The 14,861-nt window shown below is 35.3% G+C and overlaps 1 protein-coding gene across 1 annotated transcript in view; it reads left to right on the top strand.

The window, feature by feature from the left end:
• LOC112413230 (disintegrin and metalloproteinase domain-containing protein 5-like) overlaps positions 1 to 14,861 on the top strand; it is a 134,271-nt gene extending 119,410 nt beyond the window's left edge. The window contains exons 17-19 of the mRNA XM_024765143.1: positions 7,221 to 7,380; positions 8,640 to 8,690; positions 14,768 to 14,861. Coding sequence (XP_024620911.1) covers positions 7,221 to 7,380; positions 8,640 to 8,690; positions 14,768 to 14,780 — 224 coding nt within the window. The 3' untranslated portion in view covers positions 14,781 to 14,861. The remainder of the gene's footprint in view (positions 1 to 7,220; positions 7,381 to 8,639; positions 8,691 to 14,767) is intronic.

Below are 14,861 nucleotides of genomic sequence, written 5' to 3'. Positions count from 1 at the left end.
TAGTTAGTTACCCTAGGCCACTTTAGGTCCAAATGGCAGTACTGTGGTTGCACCTGAGCCTGGGCTCAGAGGAAACCTTCCAATACAACTAGTTTCTTTTAGTCAGCTGCTGTAGGCTGTATTCATCCCCTCTATTCTGGGGCCTGTAGGTCTACCCCAAAAGCCCTGGGCTGGTATGCCAGCTGACTGCCTGTTCTGTGCCCAAATTATCTCCTTGGGGCCCTGTACCCAGTCAAGGAAACCCTGGGCTGCTGATGGGCCTGGACTCCATGTGGGAGACGCCCTTGTGATGCTGAATGCATTTGGGGGCATAAAGAGTTTGAGAGGCAAGGTGATCCCAAGGAATCCAAGTTTGCTTTATATGCTCATTTTATTTATTTTGAATATCACTGACTTATGTTAACAGAATATGGCCTGGAAAAACCTCAAATTATGGAATTTATCATGGCCTTATTTGTAACCAGTATCTTATTGTCTTTTGTTAATATTTCATGGATATTTTCAAAGAATGTATAATCTTTTTACAGCATTACATACAAAGATATAACATGTACATAATTAAATATAATTAAATATGTGTGGTTGTGTGTATGACTTACTTGTTTGCATATTCTAGAGTCTAAATCCTCATATATTTTTGTTAACTTGTCTACTTGGTATATAAAATTTATACATCAAGTTTATTTAATCTTATATTATAATTTTTCTTATAATAATTTTTAGATAATCTTAACCCCAGAAGTTAACCACTACTAATATTATATATAATTATTGATTTTCAGGTGTTATTATCAACCTTTTAAATATATGACAAGCCAACAGTAAAAAAATTTCCACTCGCATTTCTTTAATTTCATGAGGCTTCCCAATTATCTTATGGTTGTAGGAAATTTATAATTATTCTGCGTATTTTTCTTTCATTACCCTTGACAATCACTTCTAGTGATATTTTTGACCTTTTCTAACACACATACATTTTTATATGTATATGTTTAATTGTTAAACATGCATAACATAAAATTTACCATTTTAACCATTATTAAATGTATGAATCAGTGACATTAAATATACTGGTGTACACTGTTGTAAACCCACCATCCATCTCCAGAACTCTTTCATCTTGCAAAACTGGAACTCTATATTCATTAAACGATAATTCCCCATTCCTCTCTTCCTCAACCCCTGGAGGCCACCATTCTACTTTCTGTTTCTATGAATTTGACCACTTTCACATACCTTATAGAAGTGGAATTATACACTATTTGTCCTTTTATTTATGGTTTATTTCATTTAACATAATGTCTTCAAAGTTCACCCATGTTGTAGCATGTCAAAATTTCATTCCATTTTAAGGCCATATAATATTCGGTTGCATGTATATATCACATTTGGTTTATCCATTGATCTGTTGATGGATACCTGGCTTACTTCCACCTTTTGACTATTGTGGATAATGATGCTGTGAACGTGGGTGTACAAATATCTGTTTGAGTCCATGCTTTCAATACTTTGAGTATATACCTAAATGTGGAATTGCTGGATAATATAGTAAGCCTATATTTAACTTTCTGAGGAACCACCAAACTCTTTTTCATAGAGGCTGAATCATTTTACATTCTCATCAATGAGTTTTCTAATTTCTCCATATCCTCACCAACTTTTCTTTTTATAGTAACCAACCTAACAAGTGTAAAGTGATAACTCATTGTGGTTTTGATCTCTCTATGGGTATATCAGGATCTGTGGATCAAAAATTGCCAGTTGTTTAATTTTTAAGAATATCATCATTTTGTTGAACATTGTTATCAGCAGATCTGTTGTATTTTATTATTATTATTATTTATTTATTTTTTTTTTGCGGTACACAGGCCTCTCACTGTTGTGGCCTCTCCCGTTGCGGAGCACATGGATCACGGGCCCAGCCACTCCGTGGCATATGGGATCTTCCCAGACCGGGGCACGAATCCGTGGCCCCTGCATCAGCAGGCGGACTCTCAACCACTGCGCCACCAGGGAAGCCGGATCTGTTGTATTTTAAATTGCTACTTTTAATTATAGGAAACCTGATTTTTGTGTGTACATTTTATCAATGGACTATCATCATTTTCAAAAGGCTTTTAGTTGATTTTTTTTAGGGGGTTGATATTTTTTAAATGATATCAACTGAAGTTAATAATTTTGCCACACCTTTTTAATAATAATTTTCCTTTCTTTCCTCTTCTTCAGTTAATTTCACCTTCTCTCTCTCTCATTTCATAATTTTATTGGGTAATCCATTCAGAATAACAGGAAATCATCATGAAAGAGGCTATCATTACTTCTTAGGAATACCTCTAATATTGTCTCATGAAAAGGCTGCTCCTTTTGATTCAATATTTATCTTGTTGAGAAAATATTTATCTCTCCCAATTTTATTTAAAATCAGGAATGTATTTTGGGCTTTATTAGATATGTGTAAGGCATCTATTGAACTGATTATATTGTCTTATATTGCCTTTGAAGATTTTCTAATACTAAACCATCTTGTCCTCTAGCCTGAAGTTCTCTAGACTATTAGGTAATGAATATCGCTAGGAAGGAAAGTGTTTTTTTTGAAGTACAGTCAATTTACAATGTATTGGTTTTACGTTTACAGCATAGTGATTCAAAGTTTCTATAGATTATAGTCCATTTAATGTTATTAGGATATTGGCTCTATTCCCTGTGCTGCACAAATATAACCTTGTAGCTTATTTTCTACATAGAAGTTTATACCTTTTAATCCCTTTCCCCTCCCCCCTTCCCACTCTCCACTGGTAATCACTTGTTTGTTTGGTGTTCCACAGCTAGTTCTCCCTTCAATGGATGGCCTAGGGAATAAATGACCTCATCCATTCTTTCATGAAAATACACTATTAGTCTGCTTGGTTGCCATAACAAAATGCCACAGACTGGGTATCTTAAACGATAGAAATGTATTCTCTCACAGCTGTGGAGGCTGGGAACCCATGATCGAGGTGCTGGCAAATTCGGTTTCTGGTGAGAGCTCTCTTCCTGGCTTGCATATGGCTGCCTTCTTGCTGAGTCCTCTGTGTGTGTGGAGAGAGAAAGCTCTCTGGTGTCTCCTCCTCCTCTTATAAGAACGTGAGTTCCATCAGATTAGGACCCCACCCTTATGATCTCAACCCTAATTACCTCCCAAAGGCCTCATCTCCAAATACCATCACACTGGGGTTTAGGGATTCAAATCAGCATATGAATTTGGGGGAACACTATTCAGTCCATAACATTCCATCGTATGGCTCCCCAAATTCATGTCCTCCTTTTATGCAGAATATGTCCACCCCATCTCAGTAGCTCCAAAATTCTTAACCCGTTTCAGTATAAATTCCAAATACAACGTCTCTTCTAAATATCATCTACATCAGGAATGGGTGAGACTTTAGGTATGATTCATCTTGAGGCAAAATTCTTCGCCATTTTTGAACGTGTGAAAGTTATGTGCTTCCAGAAAACAAAGGTGAGAAAGGCACAGAATAGACATTCTTGTTCCTAAAGGGAGAAATTGGAAAGAAGAAAGGGTGACAGATCCCAGTAAATACAAATAAAACCTAGCAAGGCAAATTCAATTTGATTTTAAGGTTGGAAGATAATCCTCTTAGGTTTGATGTTCTGCCCTCCAGGCCCATTGGGGTAGCAGCCTGCAGTAACCCCAGAGCCTGCAGTAGAGTCTACCCCACTCCTTCAGCTCTAGATGGAGGCCCCATCCATACTGCTCTTTGGAGTGGCCCTGCCCCTCTCAACCACTGGGTGGGGGAGCTTGGCTGGTCAAAACCGAGGAGGAGACAGCTCCTGGACCTGTGATGGGGGGAGGAAGCCTTGATGATCTCTGAATCACCTTCACGTCCTTCTCTTTTCTTGAAGGATAAAGTATATTGGCAGCCACATAGCTCTATTGCCCCGTGCTGTTCCCTTTGGTCCAACCTGGCAGTGTTTCTGCTGGTGTAATCTCATCCTCATTCCTGACTTTTCCTGAGGTGGTTCACACGCACAGTCTCTTTATCAGATGATTTTCCCATCCACACTTTTGGTATGTTCTCTCTAAAACATGTTTTCCCATTTTTTGCAATATGGATAGACTGAGAATTCTCCAAATCTTTAAGTTCTGGTACCTCCCTGTGTAAGGCTTACTTCTTCAATTTATCTCCTTCTCTCACATATTACTATAAGCAGTCAGGAGTACCCAGACTACGTCTTCAACATTTCAGTTAGAAATCTTCTTAGTTAATTATCCAGTTTCATGGCTCACGTGTTCTATCTTCCATAAAACACGAGGTTACAATTCCCATCCACACTTTTGGTATGTTCTCTCTAAAACATGTTTTCCCATTTTTTGCAATATGGATAGACTGAGAATTCTCCAAATCTTTAAGTTCTGGTACCTCCCTGTGTAAGGCTTACTTCTTCAATTTATCTCCTTCTCTCACATATTACTATAAGCAGTCAGGAGTACCCAGACTACGTCTTCAACATTTCAGTTAGAAATCTTAGTTAATTATCCAGTTTCATGGCTCACCTGTTCTATCTTCCATAAAACACGAGGTTACAATTTAGCCAAGTTTTTTGCCACTTTACAGCAGGAGTTGCCTTTTCTTAATCATTTTCCTTTTCTGTCTAAAATCTCACCAGAAACAACTTTCATGTAAATAGTTCTACCACCATTCTGTTCATGATTATCTTTGTACTCTCTAAGAAGATGTAGGCTTTCTCTTCTGCTCTCCTCTTTTCTCCCTGAGCCCTCACCAGAGTTGCTTTCACCGTCCATGTTTCTACCAACAGTCTCTTCAGATTAATCTAGGAGTTTTCTAAAATGTGCCTCAAAATTCCTCTAGCCACTACCCATTACGAGTCCCAAAGCCATTTCCACATATTTAGGTATTTATTATAACAACACCCTGCTTCTTGGTACCAAAATCAAAATTCTCCAGAGAAACAGGATCAATAGTATGGAGAGAGAGAGAGAGAGATGTTTTAGAAGGAACTGATTGGCTCATGTGATTACGGAGGCTGACAAATCCCAAGATGTGCAGAGTGAGTCAGTAAACTACAGCCCCAGGAGAGCCAATGGTGCAATTTTTGTGTGAAGGGCAGCAGGCCTGAAGGTCAGGAAAAGCTGATGTCTCAGTTTGGGTACCTCAGGCAGGAAGAATCTTCCCATATCCACTGGAGGGTCAGTGTTTTTGTTTTATTAAGGCCTCCAGGATGAGGCCCACCCACATTAAAGAAAGCTACTGCTTTACTCAGTCTACTGATTTGAATGTTAATCTCATTTGAAAACACCCCATAGAAACACCCAGAATAATATTTGACCAAATATCTGAGGTCATCGTGGCCCAGTCAAACGGATGCATAAAATTAACTGTTACATGTATGAACAGTGTTTGCTAGAGAAAGATAACAGGAGTCCCTCTCTATAAAATGTTTTTGGCAGGATATACTCATCCATATACATAATTATTCTCAGTAAACCTGAAGTTACTGATTTATGGTGGAATAGCTGGCTGGAGAAACTTGGTAATCATGTAAACTGTGTAACTAACAGTGCAAACGTGAAATGACTATTTATGAGCAATCTTGTGTCTACTTTACACAAAGCTCTCCATCTCTGTTTTCTGTAATCAATCTGAATGTGGCACAGGGTGGAGGATAGGGAAGCTTTGGGAGCGGCCCCTGATGCATGCTGGCTCCTCCAGGAAAAAATCTTTTATTTCTATACCTGATATTTACCCATAAAGTTTGGTATGGGTAAGATCTATGTTTTGGGGAGTTTGATATGACAGTTAAATGCTTGAGTCATAAAGGCTAAGACACTTCGGGGTCATAAAAGGAAGGAGGTGAAAAACCATGAACAATAGTTAAATGACTGGCTGATTCCCTGAGGCATCTTTAGAAGGAGGAAGAAGGCTTGAGGCAGATTATTGGGGACTAGTTTAACCAATGGGAAATGGAGATTCCGAGTAGTTAACTTAATGAAGGTCACCAAACTGAGAAGAGAGTTAGTAGAAAATTTTCTTTGTTGGCTGGTATAAATAAGTAGTGCTTGTTAAAACTAGACAGTATAAGTGAAAGAAGTGAGACCAATTTTTCCTGCTTAGACTTCCAAGGCCACCTGGGCATATATTACATTCATTTTCAAATAACCCATGTGGTATCACTGATTACCCGGAAGACTATACACATAGCTGAGAATCAATCTGCAGCCAGAGAGGCTGATCTCTTCATCTGATTCACTTGTTTTCTAATTACAAATTTCATGTAATCTTTGTCTCGAAGATACTGGGAACCCCAAGCGCATGCACAAAGCTGACTGAAAAAGAAAATGTTGCTCCTACCTTGAACTCGCTTAAAACAAAAACATGGGGGAAAAGGGAGAAGTGCTGGGACAGTAGTAAGAGGAGTATTTTGAGCCTCAGCGGTCATCCACACTGTAGCTGGGGAGTTGCTCTTCTGACAGTCAGCTCCTCCAGTGTGGCAAAGAAGTGATAGAGTCACAGTTCATATCAAATAAAAGGAAGCATACCAACAAATTGTGGAGAAAGCAGAACTCGATACCAGAAAGGTGAACGCAGATGTCAGCTGAGAATCTACAAGAACAGATGAGGAAAATGTAGATATTAGCACTAGTCAGTCAGAAGTGGGTCAAAGCCAAGCTTAGCCATGCATTCTATAAAATAATCCTAGAGCCATTTTAACAATTTCCTATTGCTGCATATTTGATTAACGAGCTTAAGTTTAGACACTACTGATTTTTAATTTTTAGGAAAAAAATTGTAGTAATGTAAGAGAAATTAAATGCCAGATACCCCACATTTAATTCTCACATACAGGTACAATCCAATACTCTTTGTGATATACATGTTTGAGCCTCAGAAACCCTGTATCAGAACAGAATTGAAGAAATATTTGCAAGTATTAAATATGTGGTCCATGAAAGAACATTACTACCTTCAATCAAGGAAATCACCATTGGGTGGAAGTTTGAAAACTCAAAAACATCAGTAAAGCGCTAGTAACAGCCCATTTTATATATTAGTTTAGGTTTTCAGATTTTATTATATTCACAGTCTATGTGAATGAAATTTTTAGTTTTGGGGAATATTGTTGGTAATGGTACCCCTCCACCTTTTGATTTGGTTAATAAAATCTCTGACATAATTTGAAATGGATGCTTTCCATTCTAGGTAAAAAGTTTTTGCTGGAGAGATCTCTTAGTCATCCAAAACACAGATTTCAACTGATTTTCTACATTTCTCTACCTGTGTTCATCATTATTATTGCTGTTATCATAAGCCAGAGTAAAATAAGGGAGCTATGCTACAGAGGAGAACCTGAAAGTGAGAGGTATATATATTTTAATTCTTATTAAATTAAATAAGTCAAGAAAAAAGTAGTCAAGTTTCATCAGGAATAAGCTGAAACTGTAGGTAAAACATATGAGGATGGCCCAGGGATACATTTCAAAGTAGCTTGGTGTTTTCATGTTTTCTCTGGTTTTACTCATTACTAAAACCATTCGTTTTACCACCAGTATCACTTGAGGAGGAGATATGGGTGCCAAGGGTATTGTGGAGGTTTATTCGTCCTCTTAATCCACTGATTCTGTCTAAATAGTCAGAATTGTCCATGAGCTTCATGAGAATAAATAACACTGCATTTAAAAAGTAAATAAATAAATAAAAATTTAAGATATAGATCCTCAGACCAGTGGTAAATAACTTTATCAGAACACCTCACTCAACTAGATATAATACCTATGAACCTGCCTGCGTAATATTTATTTTCCTAATTATTGCTGATTTGTCCAGTCATTTCTCAACTAGAAATTACATGTGTAATTCATACTAATCAGGTTAGGAGACAGGAGGAAGCATCATGGAGTGGGGAGAAAATTATATTTAGCCTCAGAAAACCTGGATTCAACTCCTAAATCTTGCATATCTTGCTAACTATGATATCTTGAGCAAGGGATTTAATCTTTATGTTCTTAAAATTATTCTCTATAACTCTACAAAATGTGAGATAATAGCTTTCCAATGTATCATAAACTTTTGGGTACACCAGATTAATAAGTGAAATCGCCATATTATCTGTAATCAGTTACACAACTATTTAAACATCATTATTGATCCCCTTAGTCATAATTTACTGTATTCTTCCAGAGAGGTATTTACCTCTAGTTTTACCTTCCAAGAAGTGATATGAAGAGAAGATCTGAGTATGTTACGAGAGGATGAAAGAAATCTGTAGAAATATATGGAAAAATTAACTGAAATTTTTGACTGCTACTTTATGGTTTTGGTTTAATTTGGCTTGAGGAGTTAGTGATATCATAGAATCAGGGGGCCTATCTGTAAAATTGAGTAAATGTAAAATGAGGATGTGAGGATTTTGTCAACAAAGCAAGGTGGCTGATGGCATTTGTTCTAATATTGAGATGGTACCAGTTTTATTTGTTTTGTTTTATTTTGCTGGAAGGAGACATTATATGTAGTGAATCACTTTGTTTCTCTGAAGAACATTTTTCGTTCAAATAGTCACTTAATTGTTCAACATTTTTAAATTTCCCCACTTATTTAAAATAAACTTTATCGATGTTATAGATCTGTGTCAGAAGAAAGCAGCAGTAACAGCAAGTTGTCACTCAGTGTAAGGTGAGTGTAGAACGAGTGATTGATTAATCATTTGGCATCATACCTTTTGATCATTATTGAAGGAGCACTTAAAAATTGTTAGCTTGAAACCAAAACATTTGTTGATAATATTCTTTGTGGTTCCCATTGTAGGTGATTTTATAATGCTAAACAATAAAACTTGATTTCATTATGTCTCAACCTCTCCTCCCTGACCTACACCAAAGGAGTGGCTTTTGTGCACCCACACTAGCATTTATGACCACATAAGTTTTAGGATTCTTTTTTTTTTTTGAGGTTTGGTAAGCAGCACTTATATGTTGATGACATTTTACTGCCACATAATAAGAGGACTGATATTATAAAAATGTCAGATGTGCTTATAGTTATAATATTATCTCAGAAAAAAATTATTGCTAATAAGATAGAGCCTTGGAGTTTTCATTCATTTTACTGTCTTAAGATCCCAAATAACAACCGAACTTTACACATCAGCGAATGAAGAAAAGAACAAACTAAGCCCAAAGTAAGTGAAAGGAAGGAAATAGTAAAGGTCAGAGGAGATATGAACAAAATGAAGAAGAAAAAAGCAATTTTAAACATCAACAAAAGTAAGCATGTTTTTTGAAAAAAGAAAGAAACCTTTAGCTGGACTATCTAACACAAAAAGAGAGAAGACTAATATAAATAAAACCAGAAATAAGAGGGGAGACATTACAAATGATACTATACAAATAATCTTTTTATAGTTCATGAAAGATTACTGTGAATATTTGTATGCTAAGAAACTGAAGAACCAAAAAGAAATGAATACATTCCTGGAAACATACAACCTTCCAAGATTAAATCATGAAAAAATAGAAAGTGAGCAGATTAAAAACTAGTTAAGGAGAATTGAACCAGTAACTAAAACCCTCCCAACAAAGAAAAGCCCAGGACAGATTGGCTTTACTGGTGAATTCTGCCAAACATTTAAAGATGGATTAAAGTCAATATTTCTAAAATTCTTCCAAAAAGTAGAAAAGGAGGTAACACTTACAAACTCATTTTATGAGGCCAGCATTACTCTGATACCAAAATTGATAAGGACACTACAGAAAAAGGAAACTACAAGCTAATATCTGTGATGAATATAGATGCAAAAATTCTCAACAAACTACTAGCAAAGCAAATTCAACAGCACATGAAAAGGATCATGCACCATGAGAAAGTGATATCATGGGAGTGCAAGGATGGTTCAACATATGAAAATCAATCAATGTGATACACTCACCACATTAACAAAATGAAGAATGAAAATGACAAGATCGTCTCAATAGATACAGAAAAAACGTTTGACAAAATTCAAAATGTTTTTATGATATATTCTTTCCACAAATTAAAAATAGAAGGGATTTACAGCATGATAAAGGCCATATATGAGAAGCTAACAGCTAATATCATAGTCAAACTGAAAACGTTGAAGCATTTCCTCTAACATCAGGGACAAGGTAAGAATGCCCATATGTATTCAACCTAGTACTGGAAGTATTAGCCAGAGCAATTAGGTGACAAAAGACATCTACATCAGAAAGGAAGAAGTGAAGTTGTTTTTGTTTTCAGATGTCATGTTCTTACACATAAAAAACCCTAAAGATTCCACAAAAAAATTATTAGAACTAATAAACAAGATTAGTAAAGGGGCTGGCTCCAAGATCAATGTACAATAATCAATTACATTTCTATAAACTAAAAATAAGCTATCTTAAAATGAAGTTCAGAAAACAATCCCGTAGATAATTGGATCAAAAAATAAAATACTTACAAATAAACTTAACTAAGAATGTGAAAGACTTGTGTACTGATAACTACAAGAAAGCAGTGAAAGAAATGGAAAGACATCCTGTGTTCATGGGCTGAAACAATTAATATTGTTAAAATATCCATACCACTCAAAGGTATCTACAAATTCAATGAAACCCCTGTCAAAATTCCAATGGCATTTTTCACAGAGATATTAACAAAAATTCTAAAATTTATGTGGAACCACAAAGGACCCTCAATAGCCAAAACATTTTGAGAAAGAACAAAGCTGGATGCATCATACATCCTGATTTTAAAATACATTGCGAATCTACTGTAATCAAAACAGTGTGGTACTGTTATAAAGACCAATGGAACAGAATAGAGAGCCCAGGATTCAATCCCTGCATAGATGGTCAAATGACCTTTGAAAGGGTACCAAGAATATGCAGTGGGACATTGTGGTGGGAAAACTGGATAGCCACATGCAAAAGAATGAAATTGAACCCTTACATCATACACAAAAATCAACTCAAAGTGGATTAAAAGTGACCCCAAAGTGTAAAACTCCTAGAAGAAAACAGGGGGGAAACTTCGTATCATTGGTCTTCACAATCAATTTTTGGGTTGATATCAAAAGTACAGGCAACAAAAGCAAAAAATAGACAAGTGGGGCTCCATCACACTAAAAAGGCTTCCGCACAGCAAGGGAAACATTTAATAGAGTGAAAGAGCAACCTATGGAATGGGATAAAATATTTTTAAACCATGTATCAGAAAAAGGGTTAATAACCAAAACACATAAGGTACTCCTACCATTGATGCAAAAAAGAAAATAAAACCTGATTTTAAAATGGGCTAAAGACTTGAATAGATGCTTCTCCCCAAATACCATACTTAGGGCCAACAGACATAGGAAAAGATAGCTTAGATCACTAATCATCAGGGAAATTCAAATCAAAACCATATGAGGTATCACCTGTTAGAATGGCTATTATAAAAAAAAAAAAAAACAAATCCACAAAAGTCAACAAGTGTTGGCAAGGATGTGGAGAAATTGGAATCATTGTACAATGTTGGTGGGAATGCAAGATATTGTGGCCACTGTGCAAAACTGTTGGAGATTCCTCAAAAAATTAAAAATAGAACTACTGTATGACCAGCAGTCCTACTTCTGGATATTTTTCCGGAAGAATTGAAATCAGGATCTCAAAGCAGTATTAGCATTTTCGTGTTCATTGCAGCACCACTTACAATAGCCAAGATGTGAATACAAGCTAAATGTTCATCATTGGATGAATGGATAAAGAAAATGTGGTATATACATGTAATGGAATGTTGTTCAGCCATTAAAAAGAAGGAAATCCTGCATCTATGACAACATAGATGAACCTTGAGGACATTATGCTGAGTGAAATAAGCCAGTCACAGAAGGACAAATAACTGCATGATTCCACTTAAGATATCTCAAATAGTGAAGCTCGTAGAACTGAGAGTAGAATGGTTGTTGCTTCAGGCTGGGATGACAGGAAAGTGGGATGTTGCTAATCAGTGAGAATGAAGTCTCAATTGTGCAAAATCTAGAGATCTGCTGTACAACGTTGTTCCTATTGTTAAAAATGTATGCTTAAATTTTTGTTAAGAGAGTAGATCTCATTTAAGTGTTCTTAAGCACAGTAGAATAAAATTTTTAAACCTTGAGGAAGTTTTGCTTCACAAAAGACACCCTTATGAAAGGGAAAAGGGAAGCCACAATGTGAGAGAAGATGTCTGTAATACATATTTCCAATAAAGAACTCATACTCAGAATATATACAGAATCCCTGTAAACCAGTAACAAAATGCGGGAAAGCCTAATAGGCAAAATATTTGAAAAGACGCTTCACAAAAGGTGATATCAAAGGAGCTCAAAACATGAAAAATTGCTCAACATCATTAATCATCAGAAATAGACAAATTAAAATAAAAACGAGTGTCCCCTACACACCTATAAGAGTGGCTAAAATTAAAAGAACAGGCAACCTCAAGTGTTGGTTAGAATATCAAGCAACAAGGACTCTCACACACTGCAGGCAGGAGCATATATTTTATCACTTTAATACTTTTATTACAGTCCAGCAGTGTAGCATCTTCTAAAGTTATCAGGTTTCAGTTGTTTACAATTTTCATTTTTAAAACTATCATGCTTACATTTTATATTTACTTTATATTATAACTAAACTTTTATTTCCTAGAATTTTGCAAAGGAGATTTTCCATAAATTTTGAGTCTAATTACCTAAAATATTTTTTTCCTTTTCCATTTAATTTGAATCTGCTTGTCTTTACTTCTTTTTTTTATACTTTTAACTTTAAATCTTATTCTTTTCTTTTCAAATATCAATAATCTGTATATAGGTAAGCTTCTGTATATTTAACATAAATTCACTAAATATTTTTTATATAAAAGGGTAGGAAAAATTGAGAAAAAGATTCTGAAATTCATATGAAAGGAAAGCAGGGATAACCAGGTAAACTTTAGAACTAACAATTAGTTAAAATATAGATCTTTTTATTTTCAAAAAGTATCTTTCTGATTTTTAATGATTATCAAGTATTTATTAAAATATCTAAAATACCTTGGTAGGCATATGAATTAAAGATAAATTTCTCATAATCACAATACCCAAAGAAAAGGTCCATTAACAATATAGATGTATATATTCTTAAAAATTTTTTCTAAAGAATAAACATAGGGCTTCCCTGGTGGCGCAGTGGTTGAGAGTCCGCCTGCCGATGCAGGGGACACAGGTTTGTGCCCCGGTCTGGGAAGATCCCACCTGCCACGGAGCGGCTGGGCGAGCCATGGCCACTGAGCCTGCGCGTCCAGAGCCTGTGCTCCGCAATGGGAGAGGCCACAACAGTGAGAGGCCCGCGTACCGCAAAAAAAAAGAAAAAGAAAAAGAAAAATAACATTAAAAAAATCCATTATTATGAATATGTAAACTACTTCCAGTTTTTCTGTATTATGAACACCCTGTAATAAACATCCTTATATTATTATATAAATTATAATAGTCTAAATAATAAACTATAAAGACTATATAAATTATAGCCTCAGGATAAATTCCTAGAAGAGAGATTGATCAAAGCATAAATATAATATTTACACTCTTGCTTTTTGATTTCTACTGCCAAATTACCTGATTGTAATGATGACCACCAATCCATTTGTGTCAGGTTGTAACCTTCATAAGTTATTTTTAGTCATTTGTACATTTGAGTGATGTGCTTTCTAGTTATATCTTAAATTTTACTTTTTCACTATTGTATTGAATTTCCTTTATTTTCCACTGTGTCACTTAGTAATGAGCTGTTTCTTAAATGAGTATAGAAAAATATGTAACATAAAAGTAAGGGATTAGAGGCATTTTCGAGACTTCCTTTAGTATGAGGGATGCTTAGTGTACGTTTACCTTTTCCCATCTCTCTCTCTCCACTGATTTTTTTTGTTATGTAAGTTGGGAGTTTAGACCTAGCCTAATGTTAATAAATTCCTGTTTTTTAAACATTATTTTCTTAGTTCCAAAAACATTTTATCATTTTCAGTTTTGTGCTGAGGTTTACAACAAACATTTGACTCTATTTTATGCTTCATTGTTTTCATCACTCATAATGCTGACGGATTATTTTAGATTTTAATGACAATAAGATTCTTTTTAGTCCGGAGAGCTTGGGATACCCAAATCTTGCCTTGACTCTCCTCTCTTGATTTATTCAATAAATTGCACGTGCTTGTGAGTAGGTGAATCATTCTGTTTCTTATTCTAGCAGTGCAAGTAATAAACATTCATTTAAAAATATTCAAAAGAATAAAAAAATTATCATCATCAATCTTAGCACCTAGGATGATCATTTTAAAATATTTCAATATATATAGATGTACAGACGCGTGTGTGCGTATATGTTGGTGTTTTATCTTTTATAAAATGTGATTGTACTTAGAAACATCACAATTTTTCTTTTTTATTCTAAACTAAAATCAGTTTATATACTTAGAATGGAAATTTAAAGGCACTTTGCTTTGTTGACCTAGTTACCAAAAATAGATAAACACTTAGGATATTTTAGGGAGCCACTCTAGTAGAAGACTAAGAATATTTGCAGTTGAAGGTAACAGATGATTGTTTTTTTCTGGAATCAATTTTTATTTTCTTCATCCTTTCTCTTCAGTTTTCCATGCCTTTTAAATAAATTCTTGTGTTAGAAATATGTGGGCTCCAAAAAAACATAATAACTGGTATTTTGTGGTGTGCTTTGTCTTGTTTTCCCTCACAGTAACAGTCTCTAACAATCTTGGCCTGAAGAGAGGATGGTACCAAATAAATCACCAGAAACTGGCCTAAACCAAGAAGGAAAAAACAAATTTCTC

Source organism: Neophocaena asiaeorientalis, unplaced genomic scaffold (assembly GCF_003031525.2).
Source record: "Neophocaena asiaeorientalis asiaeorientalis breed wild unplaced genomic scaffold, Neophocaena_asiaeorientalis_V1.1 scaffold14, whole genome shotgun sequence".
Lineage (NCBI taxonomy): Eukaryota > Metazoa > Chordata > Mammalia > Artiodactyla > Phocoenidae > Neophocaena > Neophocaena asiaeorientalis.
Note: the sequence above shows the minus strand (reverse complement) of the source record. Positions and strands in the feature narration are given on the sequence as shown.